Here is an 18,568-nt window from a genome sequence, read left to right as displayed (position 1 = left end):
CACAGAGCTCCCCAACCCGCCCTTCCCCTGCATCCCCAGCATCTACGTTAAACCCGAATTTAATGCACGGCCTCGTTAAAGCAAGGCTTAATCCAAACCCTCGCCCTGCTGGGAGCTGCTCAAGCATTAACCTACCCAGCAGTGTTGCCTGCCTGGGAAAGGGTTGAGAGCCAGGTGGGGCAGAGAGAGGAAGGCAGCAACACCTGCGTCCCAACCTGGAAAGGTTTTTGGCCTCTGAGCCCCTCTTGGAGATCTTGCAGCTTCTCCAGCAGGTGTTTTCTAATGATTGGCTTGAAGGTGGAGGGTGAATCTGGTATTTGGGGGAGAAAGCAAAAGTGCAGGGGTTGAAAYGCAGCTCTTTGGAGGGGTTGTGGGACAGAGGTGCGTGGGCTGGTTGGGGCTGGGGTGGAGATGCATCGGGGCTGCCCTAGCCTGGAGTTTCAACCTGGGGCTTTTCTTTTCTCTCCTGCAGATTTTTCCAACCAAGTGAATTCCACGTCCCTGAACTCGCCGACGAGCCGGGGCCCCATGGCCGCCCCGTCCCTGCACCCGTCCATCGGGCCGGGCATCGGCTCCTCGCTGGGCTCCCCGGGGCAGCTCCACTCGCCCATCAGCACCCTGAGCTCTCCCATCAACGGCATGGGGCCGCCCTTCTCCGTCATCAGCTCCCCCATGGGCCCGCACTCGATGTCCGTCCCCTCCACGCCCAGCCTGGGATTTGGAACCAGCAGCCCACAGGTAAAGCGGCGGGGACACAGGGTCCTTTAAGGCACCTGGCCGTGGGAAACGAGCGGCTTCCCGCTGGATGGGATATAAGCCAAGAGGGGCGGGTTCCTGTCCCAGTGCTGCGTCTGCAGCTCCCTTCCTGCCACATCCAGCCCTGGCTCCGCAGGGATTGCAGCAAGAGGGGCTCGAGCTGCAGGAGCCGTATCCAGCCCGGCCGGAGCAGCTGCAGCGGGAACAGACCCCGATGGGAACAGCTCGGGAACGCCCATAGGAGCCAAAGGGTGGGCAGAAGCAGAAACCCGATCCCTTTGGGATCCATTGGGACCCTCAAGGTAGTCGCTGCTGGGCCGTTTGCCTCTCCATCGACTACTCCGAGCCAGCTTAGAACTGTTTTTTCCCATGGCCTAAGCCCGAGCGGGTTTCGGGCTCCAAGCAGAGCTCCACATCCCCTCCGTGCTGCCGCAGGGCTCCCTGCTCCTTGCAGGAGGAGGCTCTGCTCTTTGCTGATTGAAGATTATGTTAAAAAAAAAAACAAAAACCTCCAACTCTCAAGAGATAAGCTCCTTTTAAAAATAGCAGGATCGGGGAGAGCTGGCTAGTCCCTGCCACCTGTTGCTGGCTGCTCGCACGTTATATGTTTAGTAAAAGGGCAGATTAAGGAATTGGCTACCACCTGCCACTCACTGCTGGTTTATTTATTCCCGGCCCTTGCTGGGAGTCAAACACCTGCCGGCACCTTTATTTTTAAATATTGGCCTGATTTATTTCCAGAGATAACAGGTCTTCCTATCGAGCGATCGGGGAGGGACGTGTTGCGGGGCTCGGGCTGTGTTGAACCCCACGCTGGGGCTTGCGGGGTGGCTTTGGTGGCCCTGCACCCGGTGCTGCATCGTGTTCCCCCGGGGCTGTGGCCATGCTGATGTGCTGGGAACCTGTGTCCAGCTCGCCTGGTTCCCTGTCCCCAAAGCGGAGCCGGGAAGAGGGACGTGCCGGGCGGAGAGAGAAGTGAAACGGCGCCTGGGAACGGGCCGCACCAGCAACCGGAGAGGGAGGAGAGCGGCCCGGGAAGCACCGTGGGGCTGGGGCCCGAGCCGCAGGAGGAACGGGGCCGGGAGCCTGGTTTCGAGGGAGGCGCCGTGTGTGCGAGGCACTCACACGGGCAGGGGAACTGAAATACAGCAGCCCGTGCACGGGGCGAGAAAGGGGAAGCGAGAGCGCGGTGAGACGGCGCCGCGGCCGCACGACGCGGTGCCGGCGCCCGCCGCTTGCTCACGGGCTCGGCCCTAAGTGCTTTTCCTAGAGGAGACGGGGTGTTTTCAGTCTAATGGCTCGCGCCATCTGTCCTCTGTCTGGGTGCATTAAGTCCCTGTCCCAGCGGTGGGTGGAAGCACCTACCTGCTGGAGGAGGAGGAGGAGGATGCCGTGCAGGAATGCAGCCCTGTGCCGCGCACCAGCCTGCAACGTGCCCGGGTTAATGGAGCGAGGGGCCCGAGTGGAGGTAGCCCTGATGGAAGGTGCTCTGAATCAGATGGCAGATGCCACTTGCCATCAGACCATGCCTCGTCACCTCTGGAAAGGCAGCGGAGCAGGAGGACACCGGGAGCCGGAGGTGCCGCGCTCCTCGGCACCGCTCCCGCCTTCCCTCCCACTGGAGCCTCCGGAGCTCCAAGGGGGGCTCAGGTGGGATTGAGGATGCTGTGGACTCCTGGCTCCTGTCCTTTCCCTCTCCCATTCCTGTCGGCAGGCAGCGGAGCCAGGGATGTGCTGGCTTTGCCTAGAGCAGGATTGCAGTGCCCAGCGGCGAGCTCAGCCTTGGCCTGGCCAGGTGAAATCCTTGGATTCTAAACCCTCTTTCCTAAAATTTTTTGGGTTTTGTTTGGARGAAATAATGGATTCTCAGTAAGGGATGAAAAGCAGGCAGAAAGAGGGACTTTCCATCCTGGGTATTTCTTTCTCCCTCCCCATTTCAGTGCGATGCCGGTCCCAGCTGTGTGGTGGGAGCCGCTCCGGGCATCCCTGGCAGCAGCTCTGCAGGCGCCCGGGGCGAGCGGAGAGGGATGAGGGGCCGAGCTCGGCTGTGGCCGCAGCTGCGGAGCCGCTCTGGCTTCCACACGATGCTGCTCTTAAGGAAAACGGGGGGAACTGCGGAGGCCGTTTTCCTGGGAGGGAGGATGAGGGGAAGCTGCCACCCCGGAGCAATGAACTGGAGAGCAGGAGGAGGAGGAAGAGGAGGAGAGGAGGCGCCGCGGTGCCGGGCCTGTCTGCAGYGAAAGCAGAAGCGCCGGCCGGATCCCGCTGCGCCCGCTCGGCCCCGTGTGYGGAGGCGGCCGCGGGAACCGCGGGGCGCACGTGGCGCCGCTCCGGCRGCTCCAGCGGCTCGGGAAGGGGAACGGCGGCGCCGGGCGCGCGGCACGGGCTGAGTCAGCCCCGCGCGGGGCGACCCGTGGATGCGGGGGGCGTCCCCTGGATGCGGGGATGTCCCTGTGGATGTGGAAGACATCCTGTAGATGCAGGGGGCATCCCGTGGATGCGGGGGATGTCCCATGAATGCAGGGGACMTCACGTGGATGTGGAGGACGTCTTGTGGATGCAGGGGATGTCCCATAGATGTGAGGGCCATCCCGTGGATGTGGAGGACATCCCTTGGATGCGGAGGACATCCTATGGATTCAAGGGACGTCCCGATGACACAAAAGGCCCTGGAGTCCCRTCCCACCTCGCTGGGCTGTGGTGGCCCAAGGTCTTATCCGTGGTTCTGTCCTCTGTGTCCTCTTCCCCTTGCTATGGACACGGCTGGTGGCACCAGGCAGGAGCGGTGCCCTCACGTGTGGCCCTGCCTGCTCCTCTCGGGCTCGTGCAGAGCCAAGGTGCCACGTGGGGCTCGTCCTGATTCCACAGAGCCAGGGGACCCCGGGGCTTTCTCTCCACCGTGGTGGCACATCCYGACGTTAGAGGCTGGGTTGTGCTCTGGCCAACCCAGCTGTCGTTCCCCAGGGCTGTGGGTCCTTGGGCTACGTTGGCTGCCATGGACTCTGCCGCTCCATCCCGTTTCTCCGGGCTGGATTCACCGTGCTCTGCTCCGCAGTTATTAGTTACCTGCCTGCCAAGCATCCCAGCCTGGAGCTTTCACAATCAGAGGAACCGCCGCGCTCCCTTAATTGACAAACCGCACGCTCTGGGACTTCCAAACACAAACCACCCGCTCWGGGACTTCCCGGGATTAATTGGTGACAAGTCCAATTGCTGAGCGTCTCTATCAGGGCAGAGGAGCACAGCAAACCGGAGCAGGAATCCTGCAGCTCCCACCTGCAGGCGGACAAGGACGGGAGGGAGAAGCTCCTTTGGCTGCTGGCTTGGAAGGCCCGTTAGGAAACCCTGAGGCCTCCTTGGGGAAGTGTCACAGGCCACACGAGGACAGTGCCTTAAGTCCCMGGCGATCTGGTTCCTGTGGCCATCGCGGAGGCTGTTGGCTCTGGGAGGGCATCGTGGTGGCACTGGGGGACAGTGCGGGGCTGGGTCTGCCTGGGGACACTTTGCACTGGGTGTCCTGCAGCTCCCGGGTCACTGCTGCAAGGCACCAGGGAGCAGGAGGGGACGGAGGGCACAGAGATAAGGGCGCCAGCYGGGGACTTGGAGGTTTCTGTCCCCTCCTGCCCCTCTCCTGCGTCCGTGGGGTTGTTTAGGGTTGCGTAGGTGGTGGTAGAGGCAGAGGTCACTTAGATCTGTCTGGCCCTTCAGCCCAGGCTGCTGGGAGCCTGATTCTGCTCCCAAGGTCTTTCATCCCTCCGTGCCTCAGTTTCTCTCCATACACTGGGGAATAGCTTATTGCTGCACAGGGGCAATGTGAAAATAGTGGTGGGTGCAGGGACTGTTTGCTCAAACAGCAGAGCACACCACGACCTGTGGTCTGAGTGCTGCTTCARTGGCGATTGCTCTGCCGCCTTCACCGATTCTCTTGGGCACCATGTGCACAACAGGGTAGGAAAGAGAGATATGTGGAGAGGCTGCTGGAAGGCCATAAATTGCAGGCAAGTGTCCCACGCAAGGCAATTCTGGAAAGCCAGGCCCTGTTGCATCTGGGATCTATTTATTTGCTGTGAAGCTTTCCTTTGGAGAGATAATGCTAAAAGGATATATATAAATTGTTGAGCTAAAGCACCAGTGTCCTGGCCTTCATCATCCCTGCAAGCTCTCGCTCCCAGCCGGCAGCTCTCCCACGGATCATCACTGCAAATCATCCACCCCGCTCTGCATCCCCAGGTGGCGGGAAGCAGGGAAGTCTGCTGAGTGCCTTAGGATAAGGGCTGTCCCGTGGATGTGCGTGGAAGTCTGGGAGCATGGGAGGAATTTGCCTTCCTATTAAATCATCCAAGAATGTCCCTTGTGGGGCCATTTCTTTAGACAGTGGTGTAAGCTCTCTTGGTGGTGTTTGAGGGATGGGCTGACCCCTTCTCCTGTGACTGTATAGGAGGGATGTCTCATGTCGCTCTGGTACCCTGCTCTGTTTGCTCGCAGAGTCTCAGAGCATCACACTTGCTTTTACTCCAGAGCAGCAGATGAGCTTTCGGCCCCGTCATCTCTGGATGTGCCCAAATCCTCATCTTGGTTCAATATTGCAGGCGTGATGATTTTTAAGCTGTACTTGACCCCATGAGAAGTCATTTCCGTGGGTTTAGACCCAATGAGGGTGTAGAACCAAGGCCAAGTAGAGAAGATTGCAAGTCAGGATGAGGTTGGTGTCCACATGGTTCTTRGGGGCAACCTCAGCATCTTGTGGTGATGGCTGAGCTTGACTGAGCTTGAACACGAGGTTGGGTGCATGACCCGTGTTGTGACTCTGCTCCTCAGTGACCGCTGCTCTGTCTGCTCTTGTCTCAATAGCTCAATTCACCCATGAACCCTGTCAGCAGCTCAGAAGACATTAAACCACCCTTGGGCCTCAATGGGGTCCTCAAAGTGCCAGCACATCCCTCAGGAACTATGGCCTCCTTCACCAAGCACATATGTGCCATCTGCGGGGACAGATCTTCAGGTAAGACTTACTACCAAGACTGGGAAATGGCCTGCAGTGTCAGGGCTGGTGACCTGTTTCTTCTGGACTGTATTGGTGTACAGACTCCCTAGATGAGCACAGAGAGGGAGAAGAAAAGACCCTTCAAAGAGAAGCATCCTCCAGCTTCTCTGATCTTGCAGATAGCTTCTGAGAGGAACCAGGTGAAACATGCCTGACTCAYGTCTTTGACCTCTCAGTTCATCATACTCTGAATTTAACAGGGGAAATGACCAATTTGCGCTGGTCCTCAGTATAAAACAYGCCCAGGATCTCTGCCTAGCAGCAGGGCTGTATCCTGAGCACTAAGCAGTGTAGCTAGTTCAGTGTCCCTCTCCCTACCCCGTCCTTTGATCCGTAGCTGGTCTCGTCACATAGCACCAGATAAAAAGATGTGCTCCGCATTGAGTCATTCCACTCTTGGGAGATAAAGATGTGCTATTTCCCTTTATTCTCATGCTATTTTAAAAGCTTTCCACTCCATAAGTGCTCTGGTCATCTAGTTTTTGAGGTCCTTAAGGACACCTCCTGCCTTCTGTCAGGCTCGCATGACTGGAAAAGGAGGAGTGGGGAAGGTGCGTAATGGAAATCCAGCYGCCTCTTGATTTATGGCAGGCTGAGTTCAGGCAGGTCATGGGGAGAGCAGGGAGACGCTCCGTGATGCCCCCTCTTTCGTTGCTGGGTGGGATATCCTTTTGCTTATGGCTACGGAATGGCGAGGGCTTTTTCCAGATCAAAGTGTGAGCAGTGCAGATGGGATTCTCCCRATTTTACAAACGTCAGGACAAAGGACTCTTTAGCTCATGGTCACTGCTCTGGGAAACCTCTGCTTCTGCCAAGCACTGCTACAAAAGGCCTTGGGAGGAGGGAAAGGTCTGGATGTTGGGGGAGAACAAAGTGGGGATCCTGGATATTTGGTGAGTCCTTCTAACCCGTTGCACCCCCTCCAGGTAAACATTACGGGGTCTACAGCTGCGAGGGCTGCAAAGGCTTCTTCAAGCGCACGGTGCGGAAGGACCTGACCTACACGTGCCGTGACAACAAGGACTGCTTGATTGACAAGCGCCAGCGGAACCGGTGCCAGTACTGCCGGTATCAGAAATGTCTTGCAATGGGGATGAAGCGAGAAGGTAAGACAGAGGTGGACTGCCCTGAGCACCCATGGGTGCTGTAAGCCCTGCAGGTACTTTTCCTTCATCAGGAGGCTCCTGCATTGATCGCTTGGCAGCACCGTGTGCACCAAAACTAGCATGAGTCTCCTCGAGGACTACATGCTCCAGGTCACCAAGTCATGCCATTCTTCCACAGCGTTGGTTGCTCACACTTTGCCTTTACGCTGGAGCTGTGACCCAAAATATAAGTCCCAAAATATAAGGATGGTGGGTGGTTAGTGCTGCCGTYCTAACTGGTGCACAGAGCCTCGGAGCAGCTGCACAGCTCCCGGGACCATGGGATCCTCTGCTCCTCTCCATTTCACACCCTTCTTGATGTGGCTGCCACATGGTTGGAGCAGGGCTGACAAATACAGGGTTCCTCTCTCTGCATCCTGATCTTTGTGCTTACAGCCCTGTGCAGGGGTGTGATGTGTGGCACAGCAGGATGGCAGGGCACAGTCACCCTGGGACTGTCCTGGTCACACTGGGACAGGGGACTGTCCTGGTCACGCTGCTGAGAAGGGCTTTAGCAGGAGACAGGATCAACCTGTCTGTGGGGCACAAGAAAGCCTCCAAGTCCAGAGTCATATTCAGAAGGGGTAAACAAGATAAGGAGCAGTAACAGGAGATAAGGTTTTCTTTCTTTTTTTTTCCTTTCCCTGTAGAGCCCCTTCGGAAAGAGGTGAGCCTGGGTTTAACACAGCAAAAGGCTTTCGGGGTTAGGTGTATTTCAGGTGACAAATGCTGCCACCTGGCTTGGCCTTGTTTTTTCCATGCAACGCAGAATGTTGAATTCTGGAAAGCTGGAGTTGATAAGGGGACACTGTCAAGATAAAGATCCCGTGTTTAATGTGCTCGTTACTAAGCCCAATGCTGTGAGAAGGTGAGATACGTGTGTGCCTCCCAGTTGCTCTCCTGTTTCTGTTTTGCATCTTGTTCAGCATGAGTGTGGAAGCAGAGAGTTCCCTTCCCTCTCAGCAGAGGCTGGGCCTCAGGCAAGGGCTCAGAGCATCATGTTGCACTAACTCAGTAGCATTATTTTTTCTTTGGGGGAGAAAAACAGAAGTTTAGTCTCATAAAAAGATATCCCTACCCTTACTAGAATGCAAATGTAGGATCTAAACACCCTGCCAGTGCCTCTTTTAAATGCTCTTTTTAAATGCTGACAGAGTCTCTTTTAAACTGCTGGCAGAATAGGCTTTTAGCAGACATGATGTGAAAATGATCCCCTGGTCCTGCTCAGTTCTCTGATACCTTCTTGCCTTACATCTTGAGAGCTTCTCTGCTTCTCTGGCTGGCACATAAAGCCCGTGCTTGGTGCTGCGGGGAGCCGAGCTCCGGAGCGCGTCTCGTTGCAGAGCAGTTAGTCCTGTCTGGAGCTCTGATTAAATAGGGCAGTGCTGGAGCCGCATCTAGTGTTTAACAAACCCTGACACGCTCCATTTACGGGGTTACCTAAGGACCCACAACATGCAGATTCTTCAAATGTCAGAGCCCTCTCCGTGCTGGGAGATTCCAGCAGCAAGTGACCCAAAGGGCAGCGGCCGAGGCGGGATGCTTGGCGCTGCCTTCCCAACGGGATCGGCCTGGCCTCGCAAAGCTTAACCCTTCGGGGCTTGGGAACAGAGCCTTCTGATGCCGCAGGGATGGGCTGCACGTGAAGAAGTGGCTGTGCCAGGTGGGGCTGCAGTAGAAACCTTGTAGTAGAAACCTTGTAGTAGAAACCTTGTAGTAGAAACCTTGTAGTAGAAACCTTGTCCTAGAAACTGGCTGTGTGTTGGGAGCAGGATAGACCGTGCAGGCTGCAAGGAGCCCCGTTGCATCCCATGCTCTCCACCGAGCCTGCTCACTGTGTCTCTCTTCCCAAGGAACCTGCGGGGTCACGGAGCTGCCCTGGAGAAGCCACGAAGGATGCGGGGTGGGGAGAGGCATCGCGAGCGCTGTCACGTAGCATTAGGAGCAGCTGCGAGATATGGGATTTTGCGCCAGATAAGAAGTTGCTGGTTGGAGAGAGGTCACAGCTCTTCAGCTTGTACKCACTGAATTGTTTTATCGAGAGACTCGAGTGACTAATAAGAAGGCAAGAAATCTCCTGTGTGCTCGGCAGCAGCATGTTTCAGAGGAGGAATGCAGATCCGTATTGATGTAGTGCTTTCATTTACTCCGGCTTCCTGCACAAGGCTGGCTTTGCATGCAGAGCCTGGAGACCTTTTCTCCTTGGAAAACTTAGTTGACATTTGTAAAGAAGGTAACATGAGCAATAACGCATCAAATCTATAGGCRGCAGGGAAAATAGAGAGCGGAGGAAGTCTGATGAACTGCTCTAGGAAAGGTTGAGCATGGTGACATCCAGGGACAGGGCACGCGAGCTCCAAGGTCACCCTTTGGAAGCATCTCCTCAGCTGTGCCTGGCTAAGGAGGAGGTGGAAGGATTGAACTGAGCAAGACTCAAGACTTGATGGGAATCACCAGCGATGGAGACAGAACTCCCTGGGCCCAAGACGGGGCGAGATCCTTGTGAAGAGACCTGACAATTGTAACATGACAAGAATTGTGCCTGGTTTGTGTCTCTCTCCAGGATGGTATCATGACAATGATGGGGGATGACAGGCAGCCTTAGCTCACTGAGGATGGGAGCAACCTATGGAAAGGGCACCCGGTTGTACATGATGTCGTTCTCCTAGCTGAAAGGAGAGCAGAAATCTTAATGTTGTTATTCTCCTGAATAACAGGAGATTAATGTTGTTAATCTCCTGAACACCATCAGGAAGAGACTTATCTGAAGGACAGGWCCATGGGCAATCTCTAGGAAATGAACAAATTGATGCACTAGTGAGGCTGAGGGCAGCATGAGGGGCAGCAGTGTTTAAGTCCTGAGTTAGGACAGATCCCAGCGCACAGTAAAATCAGCTTGAACAAGAACAGCCTGTCTGAACTTGGGATTCATTCAGCCATGGCTTAGGAGTCTCCTCATCATCTTCCCCTTGGCTCCACTGCACTGACATCGTGCAAATCAGGTAACTGCTTCGTGCCCGCCGTTAACTGTGATTGCATGGGCAGCACCACGAAAATTACGGGTTCATTAATTAGTCTCTAAATGGTGGTGCAATTCCCCAGGGAGCGCGTACAGTATGAGGACCCTATTAATTCATCTTGATTAACATTATCACAATGAATATCAAATGAATTCATAATGATCAGCCAATTATTTAGCGGTGTGACGGATGGGATCTTCATAGCTCTACAAGTGCACTCAGGCAGCACCGGTTGATGTTCTCTTGCAAGGGTTGTGTATGAAGAGCTTTGAAGAGGAGGGCAAATCCAAYGCATTAGCAGTCAGTAGGTGTTTGAATTTATCCCAGTGTCCTGGTGGGTCTCCAGGTGGACGTACCTTTTGGCATGGACCAAATCCCAGCCTGTGTAGACCTGGCAGCATATCTGTAGGGATGGGAGGTGCAGGATAGCTGTGACGTGCTTTGAGGAGGAAGGAGGGTTGCTTCTGTAGCATGAAGAGATGGAATCTAGGGGATATTGGCTGAAAGGCTACAGAAGTGGAAGATTTCTTGTAGTTCTTTTGGGTGAACGAACTTATCGAATCTGAGATACTAGAGCTGTGATAAATCAGCAACAGAACATTTTTACCCCTGTAAGTGATTGCCAGCTGTGTGAGGCTTTGTTTTTTTGCACGCTGTCTCCCACTGAATACCAGASAGTCAGCAAAATGAAGATTGTCCTCAAGGATCTTGACTAACGCAGGGGTTTTTCTTGTGTGGGTGGCTGTTTGTATCCAGGAACGTAAGTGTCTCTGCTTGATCTGTTATTCATTATGGTCTATGGTGGGTCTTCATTCCTTGAACAACTTCAGAGCTTCCATATAGCAGCAGACTTAATAGAAAAAGAAGAATTTGCCTTTGAGTTGGCTGTGGGTAGGAAGATATCTTATGAAGAAGTTGGAATAAACATGGAAGATTTGGGGATAAAGGTGTTTTGTGTGTGGTGCCTTTAGCTGCGGTTACTTCAGGGATGCTCAGGGTCCCTTGCAAGGCGCTCCTGTTAGCAGTGGCTCGGATCTGTGCAGCAGGGTAACAGGAGGGATCTTTCCTTGAGCTGGGGGAGATATAATGAGGTTGATCCCTAGGGATTAGAACTGCTGCCAGCCTGAAAATCCAGCTCCCTCGCAGATGTTGGCGAAGTCAGCGGCAAAGGCTCCCAAACTGCACTCCCCTATGCTGCTGCCTTGCGCGGTGTTCTCCCAGGCCATCCAGTGCGGGAGAGTGCTSCGCAATCACACAGCCAGGCAGGAAATACCAGCACGGAGCCCTTTCCCATGCTCCCCCGGCAGCCTTGGACAGCTCACACGGCGCAGACGTTGGGAAGCGGYGCGGCCGAGCTCCGCTTCGGGAAGCAGCAGCGAGCGGAGCACCGTGTCCCAACGGGGACAACCTCTCGTTCGCGCCAAACCAACGAGCAGAGGTGGCCCCTCAGGACATGGAAGGCCACCTCTAGCAAGTCCCGGTGCTGTAAGCCAAGCTTGCTACCCGGTGGTGTAACCACGTGGTGCTTGATGCCAGCAGGGCAACATGTGGCCGCAGCTCAGCCCATGGGAGCATCCTGCTCTTCCTGCTCCACCGGGAAGCTTTTAGCTCATCTACGTGTCCTCCTACAGCRAGTGATGTCCATGCTGTGTGGCTGACCCTGGGATGGCTCCCGAATCCGAGCACAGGTAGCACAACCACAGTGACCTCCGTACGGTCCCGCTTTGCTGCCGTGACATGACCCAGTGCTTTGAGGATCTGGGATGCTCCCTGTCCTGTTTATGCCTGATCTCTGACTCCAAGACTGCCCTAAGCTTCACTGTCCACAAGAATGCTTCCTCCTCCCCTGTGTTTGGGGATTGTTTTTCCTCTTGTTTGCACTGCCATCAAGTTAAGCTCTAGCAGGAGTCAAGCCTGGGATGAGTTTAGCTTGCAGCACTGCAAGAAGATACTTTTGCCTGCAGCTTTGAGACCTCGGCTTGTCTCCTGGGTGCTACTCAGATTAATCACTTGCTCCAGAGGGACCGAGTTTTCCACGGGTTTCATCCTCAAATGCCTTAGTTGGTGCTCAACCCCTGCACTACTACAGCCATCACTGACTTGTGCCAAATCCTACCAGGGCTCTGCATCCTCCCATGCAAATCCCCAAATCCAGGGAGCTCCCCATGCCACCCCCATCCCCTGGAGCTTGGGGAAGAGCAGTAAGAGGAATCTGGGGAGAAAGAGCAGGAATTCAGGTTTCCGACACACTGTTCCAAGTGAATGTAAATGCAGGCCATACCCTAGTGAAGGGGCAGAGTTCAGGAGCACAGTTATTTTTAGTAGTAATTTTGGAATGGAAAATGCTTTTCAGCTTAATGAGCTTGTTTCTTATGTCCTTTTAAAGAGCTGCTCTTTAAGCCAGCTGGTTAAATGATGTTTTTGAGGATCCTGTTTGGCTCAGAAAAACGGGTTGATCTGTGATTCTTTCTCATTGCTTTAACTCACCTTCCTTACCAAAGTTGCTCTTTGCTTATATCTGCAGCATCCGCGTTTTGACAGTGATATGAGCTAGTGATTTTTGCTTTTGTTTTCCAAAGCAATTTTCCTTGTGGCTTGACTGCATGGAAGTGTTTCAACCCAGTTCTTAACACTCCATTTCCCTGGTGTTACGTTTTGTTTTTAATCACAGCAGTGTCTTGCCTATTGTAAAAGAAAAACAAAACGTGTTATTCCATTGAAATGTTAAAGAAAGGGCCACCATTTATTTCTTGTGTCTCAAATTTTAGGCTTGTTTACAGTAATAGAAAGCTTCATCTTTTTTTTTTTTTTTAAAAAGCCATAGTTACATGAAGGCAAAGGAGAAGAAATACTGTCTGAATTAGTTACATCAGGTATCATGGCATTTTTGATATATACAGGTACCTCGGGCATAAGCACTTCAAGATGTCTGTGATATATGACTAAAATGTAGCTTCATAAAAAGGCAGCAGAGCCCAATAAATTGCACTACTCGTGCAATGGAAATCCCCAGTAACCCTGCAYCCAGCGCTCCATAAATGCACACACCACCTCTCTGCGAGCATCCCTTCTTGCAGAGCTGCTTTTCCAGCAGGCAGCGGTTCAGCTCACGGTGCCTGGCCGGGATTTCAGCAGCCTCCCTTCTCCCTGTATACAGTGCTTATTTTGAGGATATTTAAACAGCACAAATTCCCATGTTAAAAAAGTAAAATCACGGTGCCTGGCTCAATATGTTGTTTGTAGGAAAAGACAGCAAGTTTGGATCAAAAAAGCTGTTGTTTTGAGGAGACTTTTACTTCTGTGACTCTGGCCATTACTGGCCCAGGAGGGAAGCTTGTAAAACGAGTGTCCCAAAGCTAGGAAGGCTGTTTTAAACCTAAGATRCTGGGGTGAAGCCTCTGCGTCATTAACACCTGAATCTTTGCCTGAAGTCCCTCTGTTGCCAGCGAGAGCTGACAAGCAGGTAGGTCTGGGTGCATCCTGGAATCGGGATTTCCTTGGGGCATGTGGCTGTTTTTGGTGGGGGAGAAGGGGTGGCCTTCCTGGACCACAGTTAATCCTGCTCTGCAGAGTGGAGCTTCTGACCAGTTGTGAGCACTGGGCTCGGGGAATTTAAAGGCTGTATCTCTTCCCCCAAGCACAACCTATTTGATAATTTTTGCTAGGAGTGCTTTTATTCTTCCTCTCCCCTACAAAAAGAAACAAAGCACGGCTATCCATCCCGTTATTATTCCTGGAAGGAGAGATTTTGGTCTCGGGAGCGGGCGCTCATCTGTATTAACGCAGGGTAAGTGGTAATTACAGGCTGCCGTAGCCTCCAGCTCTGAGCAAACAAACAAGGCTGTGATCCTCCTCCTGATGGAGGCTCTCAAAAAAAACCCCCACTTCATTCTGACAGTCGCATCGGTGGCAAACCTTGTCCCTTTTGTCCCTCTTGCTTCCCTTATTAAAATTCCTTGGACACAAAAGCGCAGTGGCCATGGAAGGTTTCTCAGGGCAGCGCAATGGGAGGGATAGCAGGGTTTGATTTATTTATCTTTTTATTTTTTTAACCAATTACTCTGCAGATYGGAGTATCAGATTTCTCTCTGCAAGCCCGACACTTAAAAAGGGAAGGAAGCTTTTGAAGGAAGATTGGGGTTTTGGCTATTCACATGACTCAGACACAGGGCCTTCGTGATGCTCATCAYGAGGTCTGTGCTGAAATGACAGGAATTGGTGGTGCTCCAGAAATTTGCCAGCAGTGCCTTCCTCGCCCTCCTCGCAGCCTCCGTGGTCATCTTGTTCTTCTCCCGCAGCTGCCAAATTCATTACTCAACCACAGCTGGTTTGAATCCATGCGCTCTAAGAGGTTGAGGCAACTGAGCTAGGTTGGGAGTTGACTTTGCCGTGGACTTGGACCCGCTCGCGTAGCTGTCGGTCTTAGGTGTAGAAGCAGGAGCAAAGGCAGCACGTTGGGTATCGATCCACACGCTGACACTGGGCAGAACTGACATTTTTGTCACATCAGCCCTCAGGCTTGGGCACTTGAGGTTCATCTGCCATGCACGGGATGAGGCSCTCCTAAAAAGGAGGGTGCCAAAGAGAAGTGGTCTTAACACATGGGGCTCCATATCTCGCTGTGCCACGGCCTGGGGAAGTGCAGATGGGCTTGAGAGCTCTAGATGAGAGGTGACAGCAACCAGCCTTAGGCAAACGCAAGCCAAATCAAGCAGAAGAACACAAGAACCTCTTCATCAGGTGCCACGGAAAAGAGGCTTCTGTCCTTGGCTCGGCTGAGACATAGCTGGGGAGGAGGGGCTGCCTCTTAGAGCTCCCTCTCTGCAGCATCTTTTTTTCTCCTCAAGTGGTTTTCAGGTTTTCGTGCTTCCCATGCATTAAGAAAATCAGACTGACAACCTCTCAACCATATGAATCTCCTTGAAGAAAAATGAAAGCGCTGGCACAGTCRTCAACACGGAGAAGAACATGCACAAGTTCAGCTCTGAAAACAGGAGGCGTCAGACAGGACTGGTGTAATAACAGCTTGGGACTGCTTTGCCTCGCACAAGAGTATTTTTGGGGATGGATTTTGGCAAGCAAAGTGTCTGCTTCACCTGCTGCATTTAGGATGAGCAGAGCCTCGCTGTAGGTCAAGTGCTGGGTCATCCCCATGGCCAGAAAAATCACGGAGAATATCACCGTCTTAAAGGTTGATCCCATCGAATGCTCACATGCAAGATAAGAGGGAAGAGGACATCAGATAAACAAAAATATTTATTTTGTTTCTTGAAGTAAGTGTGTGCTGGCCCTGCCACCAGAGAGAATTTGGGTTGAAGAAACAAGTCACTTTTCTCCACCTTCGCTTTGCTTTAGCTTCTTKTGACACCAAGAAAGCATCAGATAACTGCACATTGTGAAGTCCTCTGTAAAAATGCCCACTGGGGTTCATGAGTAAATCCTTAATTTTCCCACTGTTGCTCAAAAGGAATTTCTCCCTACCCTCAAGAGAGGACTGTTATTAAATGAGAACAAGACAAAACTTGTAACTTTACAATTTATGTGAAAGAAGAATCCCCCATAGCCCAGCAGAAGCAAACAAACTCCAAGTTATATAATGATCTTTGTCTCTAAATTTTACTGTGTTACAGGGATGGAGCACCATCCATCCCGGCCCACAAGACATCTGGGAAGCCAAGAAGAACAAGGTATTCCCATTTCAGTATTACCTGGCAAGCTGCTCTGCAGCTCCCAAGTTTGTATTTCCCTTTCTCTTTAAAGAAATGAAAAGAGAAGGAAAGCCAAAGAGAAGCCCAACTCCCAGAAAAAAAAAATCCCTTTGAAAAAATGTATTTTTGGTCAGCTCCACCATGCTTTTCTTTGTGACTAATCCTTGGTGGGAGTGGGGAGTGGATTCCAGAGATGAGGCCCCCAGGTCTTTATGGAGAAGGTTGTCCTCGCTGCTGAAGACTTTCATTTGCACTCATATCCCATACTGCATGATAAAAAAACCCCAGACTTGTCCATTTATTTGAAACCTTGCTCCTTCTTTCTTTCCACCACCCCACGTGCTAATTTTTTTGYATCTGAAAAAAACAGATGGCCTTTTCCTCTTCTGAAATGGGGATGTCTCCCTGCAGCCTGGATGTCCCCTCTCTTCTGCCGAACTTCTGAACATCAGGCCAGTGGATGCCGAGATTGGTGCATGGATGTATCCCGATGGAGTCTTGGAGCTCAAAGTTTGCCAGTCTTGAATGCAGCCTGCAAATCCCTGATTCTTTTTTCAGGATAATGTGTTGAACRTGATACCACTGGAGTGGCCGCAATACTCTCTAGTCAATCTGAAAACAGAAAAGCAGAGAACTGATGGAAGCGGATTCAGTCCCTTGGTCCTAAAGACAGAATTGGAGAGAACCACAACTGATGAGCAAGGAAGACCCCCTGACTGTGCTGATGAGGGGTGTTCRTGTGCACATGGACAAGATGTCCTGCCTATACCTAAGACCAGGCATAAAGCTATTGCAGGAGTGAGTCTGTTGGTTGCATGAAGAATGGAGCYGTTCCCACTTGATTCCAAGAGCTGCTGCTTGGGGATGGAGAACAAGGGGCTGAAATGAGCGGACGTGCAGAGCAGTCGCTGTCTCACTGATACCTTCAAAAACCTTTCAGACAGCCACCAAAAACACAGGGCTTGGGTGGTGCCTTGCACCGTTTCCAAGCTCGGAGCACATCAGGTTCCTCAGCCCGCTCTCCTGCGAGCCGATCCGCCTGCATGAAGCCGGGAAAGCGGAGCGGGCTCATCTGTGCTCCTGCCAGTGTGAGCGGATCAGAGCTCTCCTGCAGCYGCCTCTTGCTTCCTGCTCGGAGCGCCGGAGCGGGAAGGCTCGGGATGACCTTTCCGTGCAGCCGCTTGGCCTTTCCGCCGCGCGTCGCATGCGCCTGCCCTTCTCTTTGCGAGGTGACCCAGCGCTCGGGCAACGTTCCCGCTCCGCAGGCAGGCAGCAAAGTCCCAGTTAAACCCCCGTCCGTGTTACCTCCCGGCTGTCAAATCTGTGGCTTCCTGTTCTCGCCCTGCAGAGGAGGTGACAGGAGAGCAGCGCCGATAAAATCAGAGCGTGCTGTGCCGCCGAGTGCCTCGTTCTCAGGATGTGCTTGTGGTTGAAGGCGGCRAGATGATAGACTGGTAGCGTGCTGCTTCAGCCCGGGCTTTCCTTGGGAAGGAAACAGACTGGCCGTTTTGCTGCGGAGCAGAGCAAGACAGGTCCTGCCAGTGCAAACCGAGATGAAATTGGGTGCAGGGAGGGCAGGGATCCCTCCTCCAGGCAGGGGGTGCTTGGAGAGCAAGCGGGTGCTGCTTTCATGCAGCTGGGCTTCAGGAGGATGAGTCTGCAGGAAGCATTGGCACATATTGGCACAGGAATAAGGGCTGGACAGAGATCAGTCTTGCTTCAGGGTGGGCACAGGGGATACCAGGCACGTCCTGCCTTTGCAGAGATGCTGCACGCACCAAGTAGCAGAGCAGGTAGCGGCTTCCCTGGCAAGGGCTTGGTTTGCCTTTGGACCCAGCCTATTTTGGGGGACACTCTGCCATGTGCTCTGCCTGGCGTGTCACTGCTGCAGGCAGCCAGCTGGGCAAGGCAGAGGGCCGGGGATTTAGATTTGGCCTAAGCAGGCTCGGATGAGTCAGCTTTCTGCTGACCAGCCCCATAGCAAACAGCAGGACAAATTTTCTCATGTAGCAGCTCTAAACCCAGGTCGATAGAAATGAGTACTTAGGCGTATAATCTCTTTCCATCTGTCTCCTCCGTCTATTGTTTRTATCAGCAAGATTCAGTTTAATCACAAGCAAAGCCCGTTCGAATGCCAGCAGAACCCAAGCTGTCCTCCGAGACCGTCTCTYCTCGTCACCGCCCAAGGGGGTCTGGTTCCTCCCATCCGAGGACGCTCCTGTTGGTTTCGTCGGGGTTGAGATTTGTAGATTTAAGGGCTATAAGGAGCCACCGTCCCATTTGACCTCTGCAGAGCTCTCCGAGGAATCCCAGTGCTTGCAGGCGAGYGGGGATGTGTCTTTTGGAATAACATCCCTTCCTGACGGATTGGCCCCGGGCGGCAGGCCTGTCCTTTTGCAGTTGTTAGCTCTCTGAGCGAGGAACCGCGCGTTGTACCTTTCTCCTTGAGACCTGCTCTAACTGTGCAGCACATCTTTGGCATTTAAGTCGTTTGGTGAAATCCCGCTTGCTGAAGGTTTGCCTTTCTCTCAGGCTTTTCTGTTATTCAATAGCTGTTTTATCTGTTCTAATGTGCCCAAAGGAGTTCTAGGGCATCTGTGCAGTTGAAGGAAGGGTTGGCAYGAAGCAAATTTTTCTAGCATTCTTGTGATTGGGAAGACAAGAGGAGGGGTGGGGACAAGAAATTCAAGCAGGGCTTTATGTTGAAAATGTACCTGAAAAAGTAAATAGAAGGCTCCACGTCAGGCAGCTTCAGTATGGACAGAAGCCTTGACACAAATCTGTGRGTTTTATCGATAGCAATCTACGTGGGGCTGAAAAGCCAGCCAAGAAACAGTGTGAGCCTCTGTACCWCGGTAAACTTAAGCTCTGTTTGCAAAAATAACCTTATTTTTC

The 18,568-nt window shown here is 52.9% G+C and overlaps 1 protein-coding gene across 1 annotated transcript in view; it reads left to right on the top strand.

The window, feature by feature from the left end:
* RXRA (retinoid X receptor alpha) overlaps positions 1-18,568 on the top strand; it is an 82,869-nt gene that overhangs the window by 46,932 nt on the left and 17,369 nt on the right. Inside the window, exons 2-4 of the mRNA XM_026049468.1 lie at positions 473-738; positions 5,608-5,758; positions 6,727-6,906. Coding sequence (XP_025905253.1) covers positions 473-738; positions 5,608-5,758; positions 6,727-6,906 — 597 coding nt within the window. The remainder of the gene's footprint in view (positions 1-472; positions 739-5,607; positions 5,759-6,726; positions 6,907-18,568) is intronic.

Source organism: Nothoprocta perdicaria, unplaced genomic scaffold (assembly GCF_003342845.1).
Source record: "Nothoprocta perdicaria isolate Ctin4 unplaced genomic scaffold, notPer1 scaffold_6, whole genome shotgun sequence".
NCBI lineage: Eukaryota > Metazoa > Chordata > Aves > Tinamiformes > Tinamidae > Nothoprocta > Nothoprocta perdicaria.
Note: the sequence above shows the minus strand (reverse complement) of the source record. Positions and strands in the feature narration are given on the sequence as shown.